Consider the following 16,042-nt stretch of genomic DNA (forward strand, 5'->3'; position numbering starts at 1 on the left):
CCATCCCTCCTTCATCTCTGAGAACACTGGTCTCTGGAGGTAAGCCCCGCCCACGAAGACAGGCCCCGCCCCTGCGCTGACGGAGGAAAATTCAGTTAAGGTTGCCATAGTAACCACACCCCTCCCCTCTCAACTAGGGCCTGTACCACTCCCTCTCTGCATCAGGGATGCTGCAAAAAAAAAAAAGAAACCCGCACACACAAAGTACGAAAACACAACACAGATTGAAAAACAAACCAAAGAAAAAAAAAACACGGGAGCCAAGTCGTTTTTCTTTCAAACACTTTCATTAATTTTCTCCACACAACTGAAAAACAAAACAGAGTAATTCCCAGAAACAGAAAGAAAGAAAGAAAGAAAGAAAGAAAGAAAGAAAGAAAGAAAGAAAGAAAGAAAGAAAGAAAGAAGAGTGAAACTATAGAGAGAGCTTGGCATGCTGTAGCATGCTGCAGACTAACGGGGGAGGGGGGGGGCGCAGGGCACCATCCACCAGGCTGATGGCAAACAGCAGAGCTCCTCCGACCTGAATCTCAGTCTGGGACCCAACATGAAATAAGGAATAAGAAGGGGTGCTGGGGAGGTGGGGGGGAGGGGGGGAAACAAGAAATGAGCCGAGTTTAACTTCCAATCCGCAGTTTAAAAAAAAAAAAAAAATGCTGTCGGACAGAAAAACCAACAGCAAAAAAAAACTCTCTGCCCCCCCCCCCCCACCCCTCCTGCTGCTGCTGCCGCCTCCCTGGAGGTTGTTACCGATGGCAACGGGCACAACCATCCCGCCACCTCTCATCCCCAATCAGGTGGAAAAAAGGTGGAAGGATGCACACACACACACACACACGCGCACACGCACGCACACACACACACACACACACACACACACACACACACACACACACACACACTCGAACGAACACGGACGGCTGGTCGACGGGTCGAACTGCCGTCCGAGCGTCGCGTCGCCACTACGGCCTTTTCATCACCTGACTCTCCGTCGGGGCTTTTAATTGGCCGTCATTTATCCCAGAAAAAAAATCAATAGCAAAAAAACAGGCCGGGCTCCAGACGCTGCCCCTATCAAAACCTAACGTGTGCTTCCGAAGCCTTTTGGTTGTTGTTGTTGTTGTTGTTTACGGGTACATACGCATGCATTGTTGCACTTTTATCAACTTGCGCTGCAAGAAGCGAAGCAGGGTGGGCGACTAGTGTTTTTTGTTGTTGTTGTTGCAGGTTATTAAAAAAAAAAGAGAGAGAAAAAGGATGTTTGACTTTCGGGGTTAAATTTCGAGAGAGGCAGCCGGAGGGCGCCGCCTTAAAAAAAGCCTTCAGCATCCACCAACTCTAGAGGAAGCTCCATCCTCTGACTGGTGTGTGTGTGTGTGTGTGTGTGTGTGTGTGTGTGTGTGTGTGTGTGTGTGTGTGTGTGTGTGTGTGTGTGTGTGTGTGTGTGTGTGTGGAGGTGGATGGAGAGTCAGCCGATGCTAGTCGGATGTCGTCGTGAAATGCTCGCGTAAAGTTCACCAAACAGCGTGAAAAAGGCCACCGAGCTACTCGGAGAGACGCTCGCACGCAAGCCAGCGAGTGACGGACAAAAGCATCGCACACACCGACTGTACACACACAGTATGCAAAAAAAACAAAAACAACTCAACTTTTTTTCCGTCTCCGTCCCAGCGTGAGATAAAAAAAAAAAAAAAAAACAACCCCACCATCGGTTACAACATCCCGGGGGGTGGGTGGGGGGGGGGGGGAGACGGGGGGGCAGGCGGAGGACCCAAAAAAAAGCCAGAGTCTTTTCTTTCTTCTTTTTTTAAGATATATAAAGAGGAGGGGTGGAGGGGTTACAAAATAATAAAGAATATACCCATCAACGTATTGTACATGAGAGAGAAACGAAAAAAAAAAAAAAAAAATGTTAATAAATAAATTAGAAGTTACAAATCTGTTGAAAACTAATGATCTGAAGATGGAAAAAAACAAAAGTCTCGTCTCATCAGTCCCGTCTGCAGCAGCTGCAGCTCTCGTGGTCCGAGGCCGGTTCGGCTCGCTCCGAGCGAACTCTTTACAAAGTTCACTTTGAGGCCAGTTTTTTCCTGGACTGATTATCTCCCTGTAGTCCGGCTACCTGGACGGGTTCGGCCTCCACGTCTCCACACGCTTCTCCTGCTTCCTCCACGACTGCTGAATCCAGCTTTAGCCCCGAATGATTGGCGAAGGAAGCTCTTTTCAATGGGGGGCGGAGAGGGAAGGTTTCCCCGGTCCTCCCTTCGGGCCGGTCCCGGTCCTCTTCGAGAAGGGAGGGAGGGGGTTGGGGTTGGGGTTGGGGGGGGGGGGTAGCTGAGATCGCCGTAATACTCATATGAATGTATAGTTGTTTGTAGCATAGGTAGGCTGACTCTGTTAAAGCAGTGCTGCTGTCTTTAAATAAAAAAGTGGATAAACAAAATAGCCACTCCGATGTTGAGCAGGATCACCATGGCGACCAGGATGGCGCTGTAGGCCTGCGTGGGAGAGAGAGAGAGAGAGAGAGAGAGAGAGAGAGAGAGAGAGAGAGAGAGAGAGAGGAGGGAAAGTGTCAAAAAATGAGGACACACATCACACAAAGTGTCAGTAAACACCACGTGCAGAAAGTTAAAAGATTATACCGCTGGGTTTTTATTTTTTTTTATTCTACGTAAAGGTCAAAGGGTTTTATGTCTTTTTAATTAACGAATGAAAGGATTTTTTTTTTTTTTTTTTAATTTTCTGGTTTTGAAACGGTTTCACACTTTTTACATCACATTCGTTGGATCGGTGCTCGTCATTGCGTAACCGCAGCGCACACATCAATCATCCCGGCTGCCTGTCAGGTGCTTACTGGTGCGAAACTGTCACTCCAGCCGTAGGAGGCTCTTTTTTTTTTTTTTTTTTTTTTTAACCGCTTCAGAAAAATCCTGCGGCTCTGGGAGTTTATAAAGACTTTCTTTACAGATGAACTCAAACACACGGGTGTCAAATTAAATACAACACCGTGACATTTTGAAGATGGAAGGTCTTAACATGACAGCAAAAATACGCTCCTGGAAAAGCTACCGTGGTGCTTTCAAATCTAAACGCTGGCGACATAACGAGAAAAGACACGGTGGTATGTGTTGCAGTGTGTTAAAAGGACAATTAAAAAGGTCCCAGGATTGAGCCTTGAGGAACTCCACAAGTCAGATGGTGGCAAAAACCAAGGAAGCCAGAAATTAAAACAAAGCAGGAAGAAAACCATTCAACAGTGATGCTAGACATCCTAATAACTTTGTTAGAAAATAGTTTTTGACTGTGTTGTGTTAATGAATTCTGGAAATACAGCGAGACAAATGTTTACATAAGAAAATAAACTTCAAGTGTCTGTTTGACTAGAAGCTCTTTGAAAAAAAAAGGCCAAAAACAATGATGACATAAAAATCTGTTAAAAAAAACCTATTTAGCCTGGCTGTATTTAGACTTATTTACCACTTTCAATAAATGTAAAAAGAAATAAACAGTAAACGAAAGGTGCAACTTGCATCGTAATAAATAATCACAGTCCGGCGTTGACCGACGAGGGAAAGACCCGTCGCCTCTGACAGAGCGAGGTCAGAGGTCAGAGCTCGTCTCGCTCGCTGACGACCTCGGAGGTCGCGCCGGGTGAAGGCCGGCGTTTCAACCTGCAACCCGTCCGCTACCGGCGTTCACTTTCCTAACCGCCGCGTGCAGCTTGAAAACTTTCTACCGGTTTCTAACAAGGAGTTTTATTTTTAGGTCTCAATGAAGGATTTACCAAAAAAAAAAAAAAAAAAAAAAAGGAGGAGGAGGACCCCGAAGAAGACCTACCGCCGTTAATTAAAGTCTACCTCTGAAATAATTTGCACAACGGCTGCAGAGGGAGAGAGGAAATGGGACTCTCGCTCGGTTATTAAGCCGCATCGGAGCAACAATTGTTGTAAATGAATCAGTCCGGAGAGGTTTCTGCCGATCGGATTATCACAGATCGGTGTCAGAGATGATTATCGGACCGCAGGTGGCCGAAGCCATCCGACTTCTTCTGCCTCATAACGGTACAAAATGTTGTGCTTTTATTTTTTCACGTATCCGTGACATTAAACTGCTTTCAGAGGTCCTCACACTGGAGTCGTCCCCCCCCCCCCCCTTTTTTTTTTTTCTGAAAGTGGTTTGCTGATTACGGGTTAATTAAATTGATTCGTTACTCTAATTATTTAATTTGCGCTGGAGGATAATTAGTCACAATTAGTGTTTTCAGTTAGTAAATGATCTGAAAAACAGTCGTCTCTTAGTGAAAGATATGCCTCCTGAAAGAGAAAAACTAAAAGTTATTTGCAGACTGAAATATGAAGCTTTCACAGTGATTTGTGTAAATTAAACACACGAAATAGAACGTGTGAATTATTCAGATTAAAGGTGCTGGCTCCGTTTAATTTAGTTTTAAATTTAGCTTTTTGTAACACCAAAATATATTCATATGAAATGGAGCATCACTTAAAAAAAAAGAAAAAGAAAAAGGCCAATTAGTTTGTCTGTAGAGTGTTTTGGTTTTGAAATTGAAAGTATATTGAAAAGTTTAAAAAGTTCATAACAGCCTAGTTTTGGAGAAATAAAGCACAAATAGGGAACGCAGTTTATATCTTTAAGAAATTTGTTATAATTTACGCTTTCTTTATCCAGTAGTGTTTTTTATATATATATTAATCTATTGTAATCTTTAGCGTCTGGTCCACTGCTCAGAAATCTGTATTTTCAGTCGTCACCAAGCTGCTGATCTCACAACTATTTACTAACTACTATTCACTATTCGAAACGCATCCGCAGTCGTTTTAATTTCTTTAATCCTCCCGGAGAGAAACTCGGAGGCTGCAGAGGGCGCCGAGCCCCTCGGAGATAACAAAGATCGGGTTAATCACGAAAACAAAGAGCGACAAGACCTCCGTTTGGCTTCTTCCTTCTTCCACCACGCTGCAGTTATTAATACTGTAGAGAAATGTAGCTTAATCTCTCCGCCAGCTGACTTCAACCGCACCGAACACCATTTAAAATCTCCTGATGATTAAACTGAGGAGCCGGCGAAGAAGAAAAAGAAGAAGAAGAAGAGGAGGAGGAAGAAGAAGAAGAAGAAGAAGAAGAAGAAGAAGAAGAAGAAGAAGAAGAAGAAGAAGAAGAAGAAGAAGAAGAAGAAGAAGAACAAGAGGAGGGAGAAGAAGAGGAAGAAGAAGAAGAAGAGAAGGAAGAGGAGGAGGAGGAAGAAGAAGAAGAAGTCCTGCTCACAAAAAATGAGACAAAAAAAACGATTCAAGAAAAACATCGTCACCTTCTGGATTCGAACCGCGTCGTCCCGCGTGGCAGTCCACTACCTCCAACCCCAAAAACATCCTTCATACTCAGTTTCAAACCTTCTGTTGCGGGACGTCAGTCACGTGACATTCTACGCGCGTGCACGTTTCACGTTTTCAAAACGTGTAACTTTCACGTTTTGCTGCCGCGGACCAGCGTGTCTATTTCACGCTTTGCCGTGACACCGGGTTGAGACAACTGTTTCCTTCAGACTTCAGAAAAAATATCAACAGAAAACACAGAATTGGTTTTCATCGCCGTGCAAAAAAAAACACAACAACAACAAAAAAAAGTCGTCCTAGTGGACTCGATAACTCGTCGAGCCGCCGGAGCTTTTCATGCCACAAACTTTCCGCCACTGGATCAAAGACAGAAGTTCTAATAATTAGAGCACCGACTCGGGGACAGAAGCTGTGCAGTGACTTCAAAATCCTTGACACAAAACGCAAAACCACCGCCGGGCGAGTAACCTTGGCGTGCTTTTTTGGATCCTCATCGGAGTTTCATAACAAAATATCACCTTTTTTTTATATATATCTATATATATGTATATATATTTATATCATCTTAAGAAATACTGCAAAAGTGGAGCCACATCTCCCACGCAGACGCCGACAGACCTGCAGCTGCTTTCAGGCTTCGACAAACGGGGCGGCGACGCTTTTTCTTTTTTCTCTGCGGCCTAAACCGCCGAAAGAAAAGAGAGGTCCGGAGGAGAGGACGGATCGCGTCCACAAAAACGCCTGCTCGTCTTTTTAAGTTACGTGTAAGTGACTCGTGCGTTAAAGACGTTTCCTGATGAATCGCTTCCATCGTCTGTCGGTTGTTGTTGTTGTTTTTTTCTCCGCTAAAGAAGTGGGTTGTTTTTTTTAATCGTCTTTTGGGAGATCATCTTGAAAAAAATAAAAGAATTCATTTTTATTTCTTTTACTTTTCATGAAACATTTTCCTGTAATTACCGAGGTTCCTTTTCTGCGTTCCACGATGACGGGTCGACGTCTCCGAGTGGACGTCTCCGAGTGGACGTCGTGGAAACAAAGACGAGCGTGCGTCTTCCTTTTTCATTTTTTCGACGTCTCTATTTAATCTACTTTTCTGCTGCAAAAAGCACCGACGGGGAGATAAAGTTTAATTGATTAATTGATTGACGACCTGTGTGTGTGTGTGTGTGTCGGTGCCCCCCCCTCTCTCCCGTGTTTCGTTCCCATGGCGCTCCCTTCTGTGTGTGTGTGTGTGTGTGTGTGTGTGTGTGTGTGTGTGTGTGTGTGTGTGTGTGTGTGTGTGTGTGTGTGTGTGTGTATTTATCCGAGTGTGATAGTATCTGTGTGTGCTGTGAACCTGTTTTACACAAATCTCACTTGCTTCTCTGCGGCTGCAGACACACACACACACACACACACACACACACACACACACACACACACACACACACACACACACACACACACACACACACACACACACACACACACACCCCCCCCCTCCCCACCCCTTGTCACACGCCCACCGATTGGCCGCCGATGAAGCAAGGCATACGCTGTTCCCTAGCAACAGAGCGCCGGCTAACCAATAGGGGGCTTTCAGTGAGGAAGGGGCTAGTTTGCCAATCTGCTGTTACTAAGGTGCAGGAGAGGACCGCTGGGGTACTCTCTCCGCCTGTATATCTATCTATCTGTGTGTGTGTGTGTGTGTGTGTGTGTGTGTGTGTGTGTGTGTGTGTGTGTGTGTGTGTGTGTGTGTGTGTGTGTGTGTGTGTGTGTGTGTGTGTGTGTGTGTTTCCTTGTTGCAGGTAGCAGCAGCTACTGAACTCTCGCTGAGCTCTCCGGAGCCGTCACACGGCTCGCAGACCAATTCACACCGAAGTGAACAAGTTGTGTGAGGACCTTTATACACAAAGCCAAAGTGTGTGTGTGTGTGTGTGTGTGTGTGTGTGTGTGTGTGTGTGTGTGTGTGTGTGTGTGTGTGTGTGTGTGTGTGTGTGTGTGTGTGTGTGTGTGTGTGTGTGCAGCCGTACGACGTGCGGTTTTCACTTTTTCCCTGTTTGCGTTCATTAGCTAATGCCGCGGCCGTATTATCGCCCTGGATCAGCGTCCACCGGCAAATCGAGACGTAGCCGGAAAAAAAAAAAAAAAAAGAAATACAAATTATATAACAAAGGCGTAATCCCTCCTCCCCGCTCATGGTACACCAAAAAAAAAAAATTGATAATAAATAAATAAATATATCGTTCTTTATTTCACAAGGTTAAACCTCGTGCCCCCCCCACCCCTCTCAAGCCCCCCTCTCCCCTCCAACCGGGATTATCTTAATATGCGGGATAACATTGCGTTATGTCACCGGGGATGGGATGTATCCTCATGACAGTGGGGCAACAAATCCTTTTAGTCGAATCGATGTGTGGCGGCGACATGAAAGATCTGATAAATGCAGCGAGCAGCTGTCGTCCGCTCGGATGTTTTCGGGCAAAGAGCTTGAAAACGGCTGAAATTTAAAGCTGCTGTACGCAAAAAAACAACAACAACAAAAAAAATGTGTTAAATCAGCTGGTCCAGTAAAGTACATTTTTTTGCTGGTTGTTTTGAGGCCTGCGGCTTTAATGTTTCGCTTTGTGCTCGAAGTTTATCTGAGTTTTTAAACGCCCCCAAAAAAAGACATTTCTCACATTTCTTGCTTTTATTTTGACATTTTATAGATTTCTTTTGTTGTTGTTTACTTCCTTAACGCAGCACTATTATTTCTGTACGTACAGCGTTTGTGTTTCCTATAAACTGTGAACTTTGAACATTATTCGAGATGGTTTTTCAAAATCAAATCGAATCTAATCAGAGGTCACAGGTGGCTGAATAAAACCAGCTGCTTGGAGATGTTTTCAAAACCAGGAAGTCTGAGCTATCGTGTCGTCGTCGGACTTTTAGTTTGACGGCACGTTTGGTTTATTTTACTGCTGCGAATGAAGAGTTTCTAAAACCTGTCGCGTTAAGAGATTAAAATCTGCAAAAGATACAAAATAATTGGGGACGTTTGAAGGATCGGAAATGTGACGTCGAAGCCGTCGGTCGGTTTTGTTATTTGTCGGGTGACGACGTGGAACTTTTGTGAACCGTAGATCATCTTTGCTTTAATCTGGTTCTGGGTCGAGTCTTACCGAGCCGCCTTTGCTCTGCGTGAGGCTGCGGTCCTGCTGCTCCGGGGCGATGGGGGAGGACTTGAGGGGGGCGGAGAGGGTGAGGTCCCGGCGTAGCGGCCGCGAGTCCATCTTCTCCCCCGGTCGGTCCGGCTTGTGCCCCGCCTCCTTGCCCCCCTCCCTCCCCTCCCTCCCGTCCCGGTTCTTGTGCCGCTGCCGCGGCGGGGCGGCGTGCGAGCGCCCCTCCCCGTGCCCGGGCCGCTCCTCCCCGTGCCCATGGGGCTTGTGGGTAGCGGAGTCTCTGGGCTGCAAAGGCTTCATCTCCATCTCGTAGTTGCTGATTTTCTCCTCGTCCTGCTCCAGCAGCCGGCCGCCGCCCCCCCGGCCGTGCACGCCCCGGTGCCCGGACGTCCAGGAGGCGGACGAGGACGACTCAGTCCACCTGTCCCCTCTGGCCTGTCTGTGATTGGACGAGCCGTGCTCCCGCGACTTGTGATTGGAGGAGCTGTGTTTGTGTCCGTTGATCCGGCTCGCTCCTCGTCCGCCTCCTGCTCCTCCTGCTCCTCCGCCCTTCGACAGCAGTCCCCTCCTCTTGTCCTCACTCCAGCTGTTGGCCCGCGCGTACTCCCCCTTCCCTCCTCCTCCGACACCCTCCCCTCCGCCGCTGCCTCCCTCCATCAACACCTGGATCTCCGTCTGCCCTCCTCCTCCTCCTCCCCCGCCTTTCTCTCCTCCCTCCTTCCCCCTGTCCCCGTGGTCCACGGCGCTCTGCCGGTGGAAGCGGGCGCTCTTGGTGCGCTGGGACGGGCGGGCGGGGGGCGGCGGGGTGTGGGGCGGCGAGGAAGACGGCGGGCTGAGGTCCGGGGTGGCGGCGTCGTTCGAGGGGTCGTCGGAGCCGGCGCTCTTCACGTAGTGGTCCGGGCTGTCGGCGGTACCGGCGCTGCTCGACAGGCCCTCGCCCTCCACTTCGCTGGACACCTGCCGCTTGGGGCGCTGCACCTCCATACCTGCAGGGGGCGACATTTCATTTAGACATTTTAGGGAGGAGGAGAAGCTGTTTTCAAGCTCGTTGGTGTCATGTGATCACAACAGGTTGGTGTTTTTGTAAAAGCACTGAAGGTACAAAAGTTTTCATATAATCTACGGTCCGTCCGAAACTTATTACGATGCGGAAATCGCACGTTTTATAATAATAATTAAAAAAAACAAGACTTCGCAAAATGATCAATAATCTCATTGGACTTTATCATTGATGTAGAAAAAGAAAATGCAGAACCTACAACCACAATAATTCTTGGTGACAGAAGCTGTAAATCTGTACGCAAATTTGTTTATTTTTATTTATTATTAATTTCTTGGTTGCGTCCACTCACAAATATTATGATGCAAACAGGCTAAACAGACTTTCATGAATTTGTTGTGTCGCTAATTTTTGCACTAACACATGAGTGAATCTCTTTTTTTCCCGGACTCCTCCCCTCACATTTCCCAGCATGCCCTATTTTTTTTTTTTTTTATAAAAAGGAATTGTAAATGGTAAAAAAAAAAAAAATTGTTGTTGTTTTAAAAAGCTGCTTATTAAATATTAAAACACAGTTGGAGGTTTTGTGTCTGATGATGGACTTAAGCTCTTAATGGAATTTTTTTTAAGCCTTTAAAAAAAAGAAAGTTTTACAATGTGATTTTATTTTGTCTTTGTTTTATTTGTTTGTTGTTGTTTTTGACCTCAGGAAGAATAACTTCTCCGACCACCTTTTTTCCCCAAATAATTATTCACACAATCTTTTATTTGTCACCTGTGAGCAAAAACTATGAAAACAGTCTGGTACATGATGATGATGATGATGATGATGATGATGATGATGAGATCAAAACAAACATGCTGCAAAATGTCAGCGCTGATGCTTGTTTACATCGATCATCTCAAAATAACATGCCAGAGTGTTTTTGTTGTTGTTGTTGTTGTTGTTGTTTTTTCAGCTGTGCGAGGAGACAGACGGCCGCTGTGAGCCGAGGAGACGGCAAAAGGACAATCACTGTCATCTCAGGTACGTACGTGTGTGTGTGTGTGTGTGTGTGTGTGTGTGTGTGTGTGTGTGTGTGTGTGTGTGTGTGTGTGTGTGTGTGTGTGTGTGTGTGTGTGTGTGTGTGTGTGTGTGTGTGTGTGTGTGTGTCACGCTGCATGTCCCTGTGTGCCGGCTACCTGCGGTGCTCTACAGGTGTGAGTGACAGAGGCAGAACCGCAAAGCTGGAGGGTGGCCGACACTGACCTTTATCAGCAACCCACACACACACACACACACGCACATACATACACACGCACGCATACGTATACATACGTGTTTTTGTTTGTTCACGCATGTGTACGCTCACGTGTTATGTATAAGCCTGCTCGGATACTTACACACACGGATATGGACATGTGCTGCATTTGAATGCGTGTTGTGATTTTGTGATTTTGCGAGTGTGTGTGTGTGTGTGTGTGTGTGTGTGTGTGTGTGTGTGTGTGTGTGTGTGTGTGTGTGTGTGTGTGTGTGTGTGTGTGTGTGTGTGCGGGCCCACCGTTTCCCGGGTGCTGAAAGGACGGGGAGAACTGCTTGGCGGTGACCCTGGCCATGCGACTCTCGTCCTGGGCTTTCTGAGCCGCCCCCACCGCCGCCTCCGCTTTCCCCTGTGCGTGAGCCGTCCTGGAAAACACAGTAAAAATAAAAAGACGTAAAAAGAAGTTAACTTTAAACTCTGACAACAACAACAACAACAACAACAAAAAGTAGAAAAGACTAGAAACGGAAAACCCCCTGGTTTCTGTTTCCCCCACAAAAAAATCAAGTTACTCCTTTGAGAATAAAGTGGAGAGCCGGAGACAGAGAATAGAAAATCTTTGTCCGAAAACACTGTAGTCAGAAAAATAAAAAAAAACCCACAGAAAGTGACCTTTGGAGAAATAAAAAGTGCCGACGATGCAACACTGTACTTCAGTTTTTCACTGATACGGGAGTATTTGTGGTTTTTATAAACACAGCAACTTCTACACTTTCTTTGTGTTGTATTTTCTTTGTTGCCCCCGAAGGCGTGACGATGATCCAAAAACATCCAGTGCCGAACTTTTATCTCCTTTTTTTTTTTCTGACACCGAGAATATTTACGAAACCACCGTTGACGTGTTCTTACGTCGACCGCGTCACGGTGAGTCCCAAAACTTTTAATTCAATTCGATTCAGTTTCATTGACAGCGTTATTTTAGGGGCACTTAACGTAGTAAAAGTCTTTATGACTGAACTTCACAACATTACAAACCATCAGTTCACACACGAGCAAAGAGTGGCAGGAAAGAAAAACAACAACTCCATTTTAACAGGAAGAAACCTCCAAAAGTTGAAAGGAAAAACTTCGTCAGACAGAAGCAGGGTCGGAGTCGGACGGGAAAAGGAGAGCAGAGAGAGAAAAGAGCAGCATGGAAAGTCCAAAAGACAACAGACTGTTAGTACTGTTATCCTTTGGTTCGGATAAAAACTTTTGGGAGGTCTAGAAAAGCAGCAGGATTTAATTATTTAATTCATTTACATGCCGCTTTAACTTTAATAGCCGTAAGTTTGGAGTTTGTTACGTTTTTCTTGGTGATTCCAAAGAGCCCTTCAGAAAACAAGATTTACACGATTTATATTTATAAAGTTGCTTGTTTATGAAGCACAAACCCCAAAAAAACACAATCAACTTGACAGGAAGTTAAGTTGTGATTCAGTTTCAATCTATATCCACAGAACTTAATTCGTTTTATCGACCGGCTCCACTTTTTCAAAATTTTAGATCTGAAACAAAATCCAGTAAAAAAAAAAAAAAAAAGAAATCGAGATTCACGCAGCTTTTACTTCCACCTAAATCAAACTTTATTAATCCCACAGCGGAGGAAATGTAGTCGTCACGGCCTTTAGTTGAACCTGTTGCAAAAATTCTCAACTCTGCAAATTTGACGGCACCAGAAATGAAGCCCGACAAAATCCACGTCCAATTTAGTCGTCGTAGAAACGGGCGGCTTCTTCGCTCAACGCTCCGCCAACCTTTCGAAGCAGTTTGCGCTTTAATGAGCAGATAAAAACAGCTCTGGACCTCCGTACAGTTAACGGTTACAGGAATTATTTCGTTTTCTTAAACTGATCAAATCTGTTTTGTTATGTTTTGCCTCAAATTGTCTCAGCCCCTAAAAAATAAAATAATATGTCTGCATAATGATATAATAGATAATAGTGACTTTCTTTCAGTGTAACACACTCTGAATGAAAGCTCGCTCTGCTGTTAATCACACTCGGAGACATTCATAATAAAAAAATAGAAAAAAAAAAAAACCTGGTGAGCTCGTCTCCGTCAGTCACATCTCCTTTATTCTTTATTCTCAGGTTCTCTTATCAGAACATTCGCATCGTTCATTGTCTCGGCTATCTCTCCTATTGTGTTGTCACGGCTGACGAATCTCATTACGAAAGACACCTGAGCCGGAGGGTGAAAGAAACACACACACACACACACACACACACACACACACACACACACACACACACACACACACACACACACACACACACACACACACACACACACACACACACACACACACACACACACACACACACACACACACACACACACACACACACACACACACACACACACACACACACACACACACACACACACACACACACACACACACACACACACACACACACACACACACACACACACACACACACACACACACACACACACACACACACACACACACACACACACACACACACACACACACACACACACTCACACACACTCACAGCAGCAGCATCAACATGTTACATGATACCTCACAGGAGGACAATCACAGCTGAGGTTTTACAGTTCGACGATGTTGTTCGTGTTTGTAATCTTTGAGCTCAGAAAAACAGGTTTACTATCAGAAAAATAATGACTGTCGCCGTGGCACCGGCTTCGTCTCAGCTCCTCCGCAGCCTTTTTCACTCATTCTTTATTTATTTCCTTTTCCATTTATTTATTTTTTTATTTTTTTGCTTTCCTAATTGTCCCTTCCTTCTTCCTAACGACCGCCCGTCTTTTTCATCTTTTCCACCGTCTCCATTGATCAAAAAAAGATGTTTCCTCTCAATTACGACCATCTCTGTTTCCATTTGGTACAATTTCGCCTCTCCATTGCCCCCCCCCCCCTCCCCTTCTCCCCATCCTCCACCCTCCTCCACCCCTCCTCCACCTCTCTGTCTCTCTGGCGAGTAACAGTCTTGATGCAGCGCTGCATGTCGATGGCTATTGATTTTGTTATCCTCTCTGTTTCTCTTTGCACCCCCCCTCCCACCCCCTCCCCCTCCCCCTCCCCCACCACCACCACCACCACCACCACCAGCACCACCAGGTCCACAGTATACTCGACACCAGCCGTGTGTGTGTGAGTCCATTTTTTAAATGGCATAAATATATTTTTGTAAACAGAAATCTCGGGTCATTTAAACTCTCCCTCCTCCTTCCATCCCTTTTTTTACTCCTCCGCAACTTCCTGTCCTCCCTCCCGTCTTTACCGGAGAGAAACAATCTGTTTCTGCCTGGAGAGAGAGCAAAAAAAACAAAAAGAAAAAACAAAAGGAGCTGCCCGTTCAAAGAGGGCTTGATTATACAACACAGCTTCCTGTCCAAGAAGAAGAAAAACACACAACAACAACAACAACAACAACAACACAGAGCTGCAGATGGAGGAGAGACGGAGGAAGGAGAGATGGAGGGAGGTGATGAGGAAGGAAGGAGGTGAGAACGGAGAGGACTGAGAGTTAAGAGGTGTTCGACATCAATGAATCACCGCCGGGCAGCCGTGGAGGACGAGTCAGATCTTCGACTTCAGTAAAAGTAACAAATACATCGCTGTGAAAATACTTCATAACCAAGTTTCCGGACTCGTTGTCTAATCTTTGATTTTTTTTTCCCGGAGAAATTGGATTATTTGAACATTTATTCAAATGAAACCATGTGAGAAGTTAAGAGGGGAGAAAAAAACAATAATCTGTGTTTGTTGGAGCTGTTAACGACTCATCTGACGTCACCTCGACTACACGGCTGTTCGCAAGAAGGTCAAATGTTGAATTTTATAAGATTTTTTAAAAAAATTTTTTTTTTTTAAATCTGTTGTGTTAAATCTTCATACGAAAAGTCTGATAAATGTAGTGGAGTAAAAACGACAATAATGACATTAAAGCATCACTCTCTCCTGTAATATTGCGACTACACAACAAATTACCAACTAAATAAAACATGTAATATAAATGTGAATCATATTGTGGCGCCATTCGGTAACGTTTTGTTGGCGTGAACTCCGTTTCCATGGCAACACATGGGGTTATGACCGACAACTGGAAAACAGTCGGTTCGCGTCAGCAGAAGCGACTGTAACGTATGCGATGTTTACCACTCCGGGAAGTAGGCCCGCCCCTTAGCAACGACCCCTAGCAACAGAGAGGAGATGTAGTTTGTTTTGTTGCTTTCTGGAGCTCGTTTCTCCAACTGAATAAGTACAGTTGAATGGGAGTTTATGGAAACTTTTTGGAAGCCGACCTCTGGTGGCGCTCGGTGGTATTGCAGCTTGAAGCGTCGGCCTCATTGTTCAGAGCCGGAAGCTACAAACACTTTTACGTCGTCTACGATTGGACAGTCACTGTACGGGGGGAGGGATGGATCTCTTCCTCTTCCTGTACGTTTTTCAGATTTTTAAATCCACTAGAAGAGCTCCAAATCAAAAGGGCTACTTAATATTGTTCCTCTTAAGGATAATTAATTTCAAGGAAATGTCCCCGAGCTTACAATGAGACACAATGATAATCAACAAACAGGGAACACTCCCACACTTTCCATAAAATCTGATTACTCCAAACTCTCAATAAAATAAAATAATTTGTTTTCTTAAATTATACATCATTTTCTGCGAGTTAGAAACGACTCATTAAGCTCATTTTTTTTAAAATAAACTCCTTTATCATCGCTGTCATCGCTCCGAAACCAGCTGATGATGATGATTCATATTGCACAGAGCTTTCCAGTTTGCAGCACGCCTGACAATGTGTGTGTGTGTGTGTGTGTGTGTGTGTGTGTGTGTGTGTGTGTGTGTGTGTGTGTGTGTGTGTGTGTGTGTGTGTGTGTGTGTGTGTGTGTGTGTGTGTGTGCGCGCGTGTATGACTGTGTGTTGGGCTTCGGGCTCGCTGATGAAACGAGGTCACTGGATTGCAGTGAATGACTCCGTCCACAAAGCGCAGTGAGTCACTGGTGCATTTATCTGGTACCAACTAATCACAGGTAGCCTGATGACACATCAGCACATGGGACAACAGTAATCAGCCCCGTGGTATCACACACACACACACACACACACACACACACACACACACACACACACACACACACACACACACACACACACACACACACACATAAACAAATCCCAGGTTTACTCTAACATCAGTCACGTGGGCGGCTGACGTTAAATGGCCTGACCTTTGACCTCTCCGTTTGCTGACATGTCCTTAA

At 45.3% G+C, this 16,042-nt stretch overlaps 1 protein-coding gene across 1 annotated transcript in view; it reads right to left on the reverse strand.

Moving 5' to 3' along the window:
- Positions 1-1,415: 1,415 nt before the first annotated feature.
- The window catches only part of jph3b (junctophilin 3b), a 34,167-nt gene continuing 19,540 nt past the window's right edge, over positions 1,416-16,042 (reverse strand). Inside the window, exons 4-6 of the mRNA XM_069715150.1 lie at positions 11,036-11,160; positions 8,495-9,480; positions 1,416-2,498 (exon numbers count right to left, since the gene is read on the reverse strand). Coding sequence (XP_069571251.1) covers positions 2,418-2,498; positions 8,495-9,480; positions 11,036-11,160 — 1,192 coding nt within the window. The 3' untranslated portion in view covers positions 1,416-2,417. The remainder of the gene's footprint in view (positions 2,499-8,494; positions 9,481-11,035; positions 11,161-16,042) is intronic.

This window comes from Brachyistius frenatus, unplaced genomic scaffold, assembly GCF_029030835.1.
Source record: "Brachyistius frenatus isolate BFR_SWC_R1_liver_20210118 unplaced genomic scaffold, ASM2903083v1 Contig_139, whole genome shotgun sequence".
Taxonomy (NCBI): domain Eukaryota; kingdom Metazoa; phylum Chordata; class Actinopteri; family Embiotocidae; genus Brachyistius; species Brachyistius frenatus.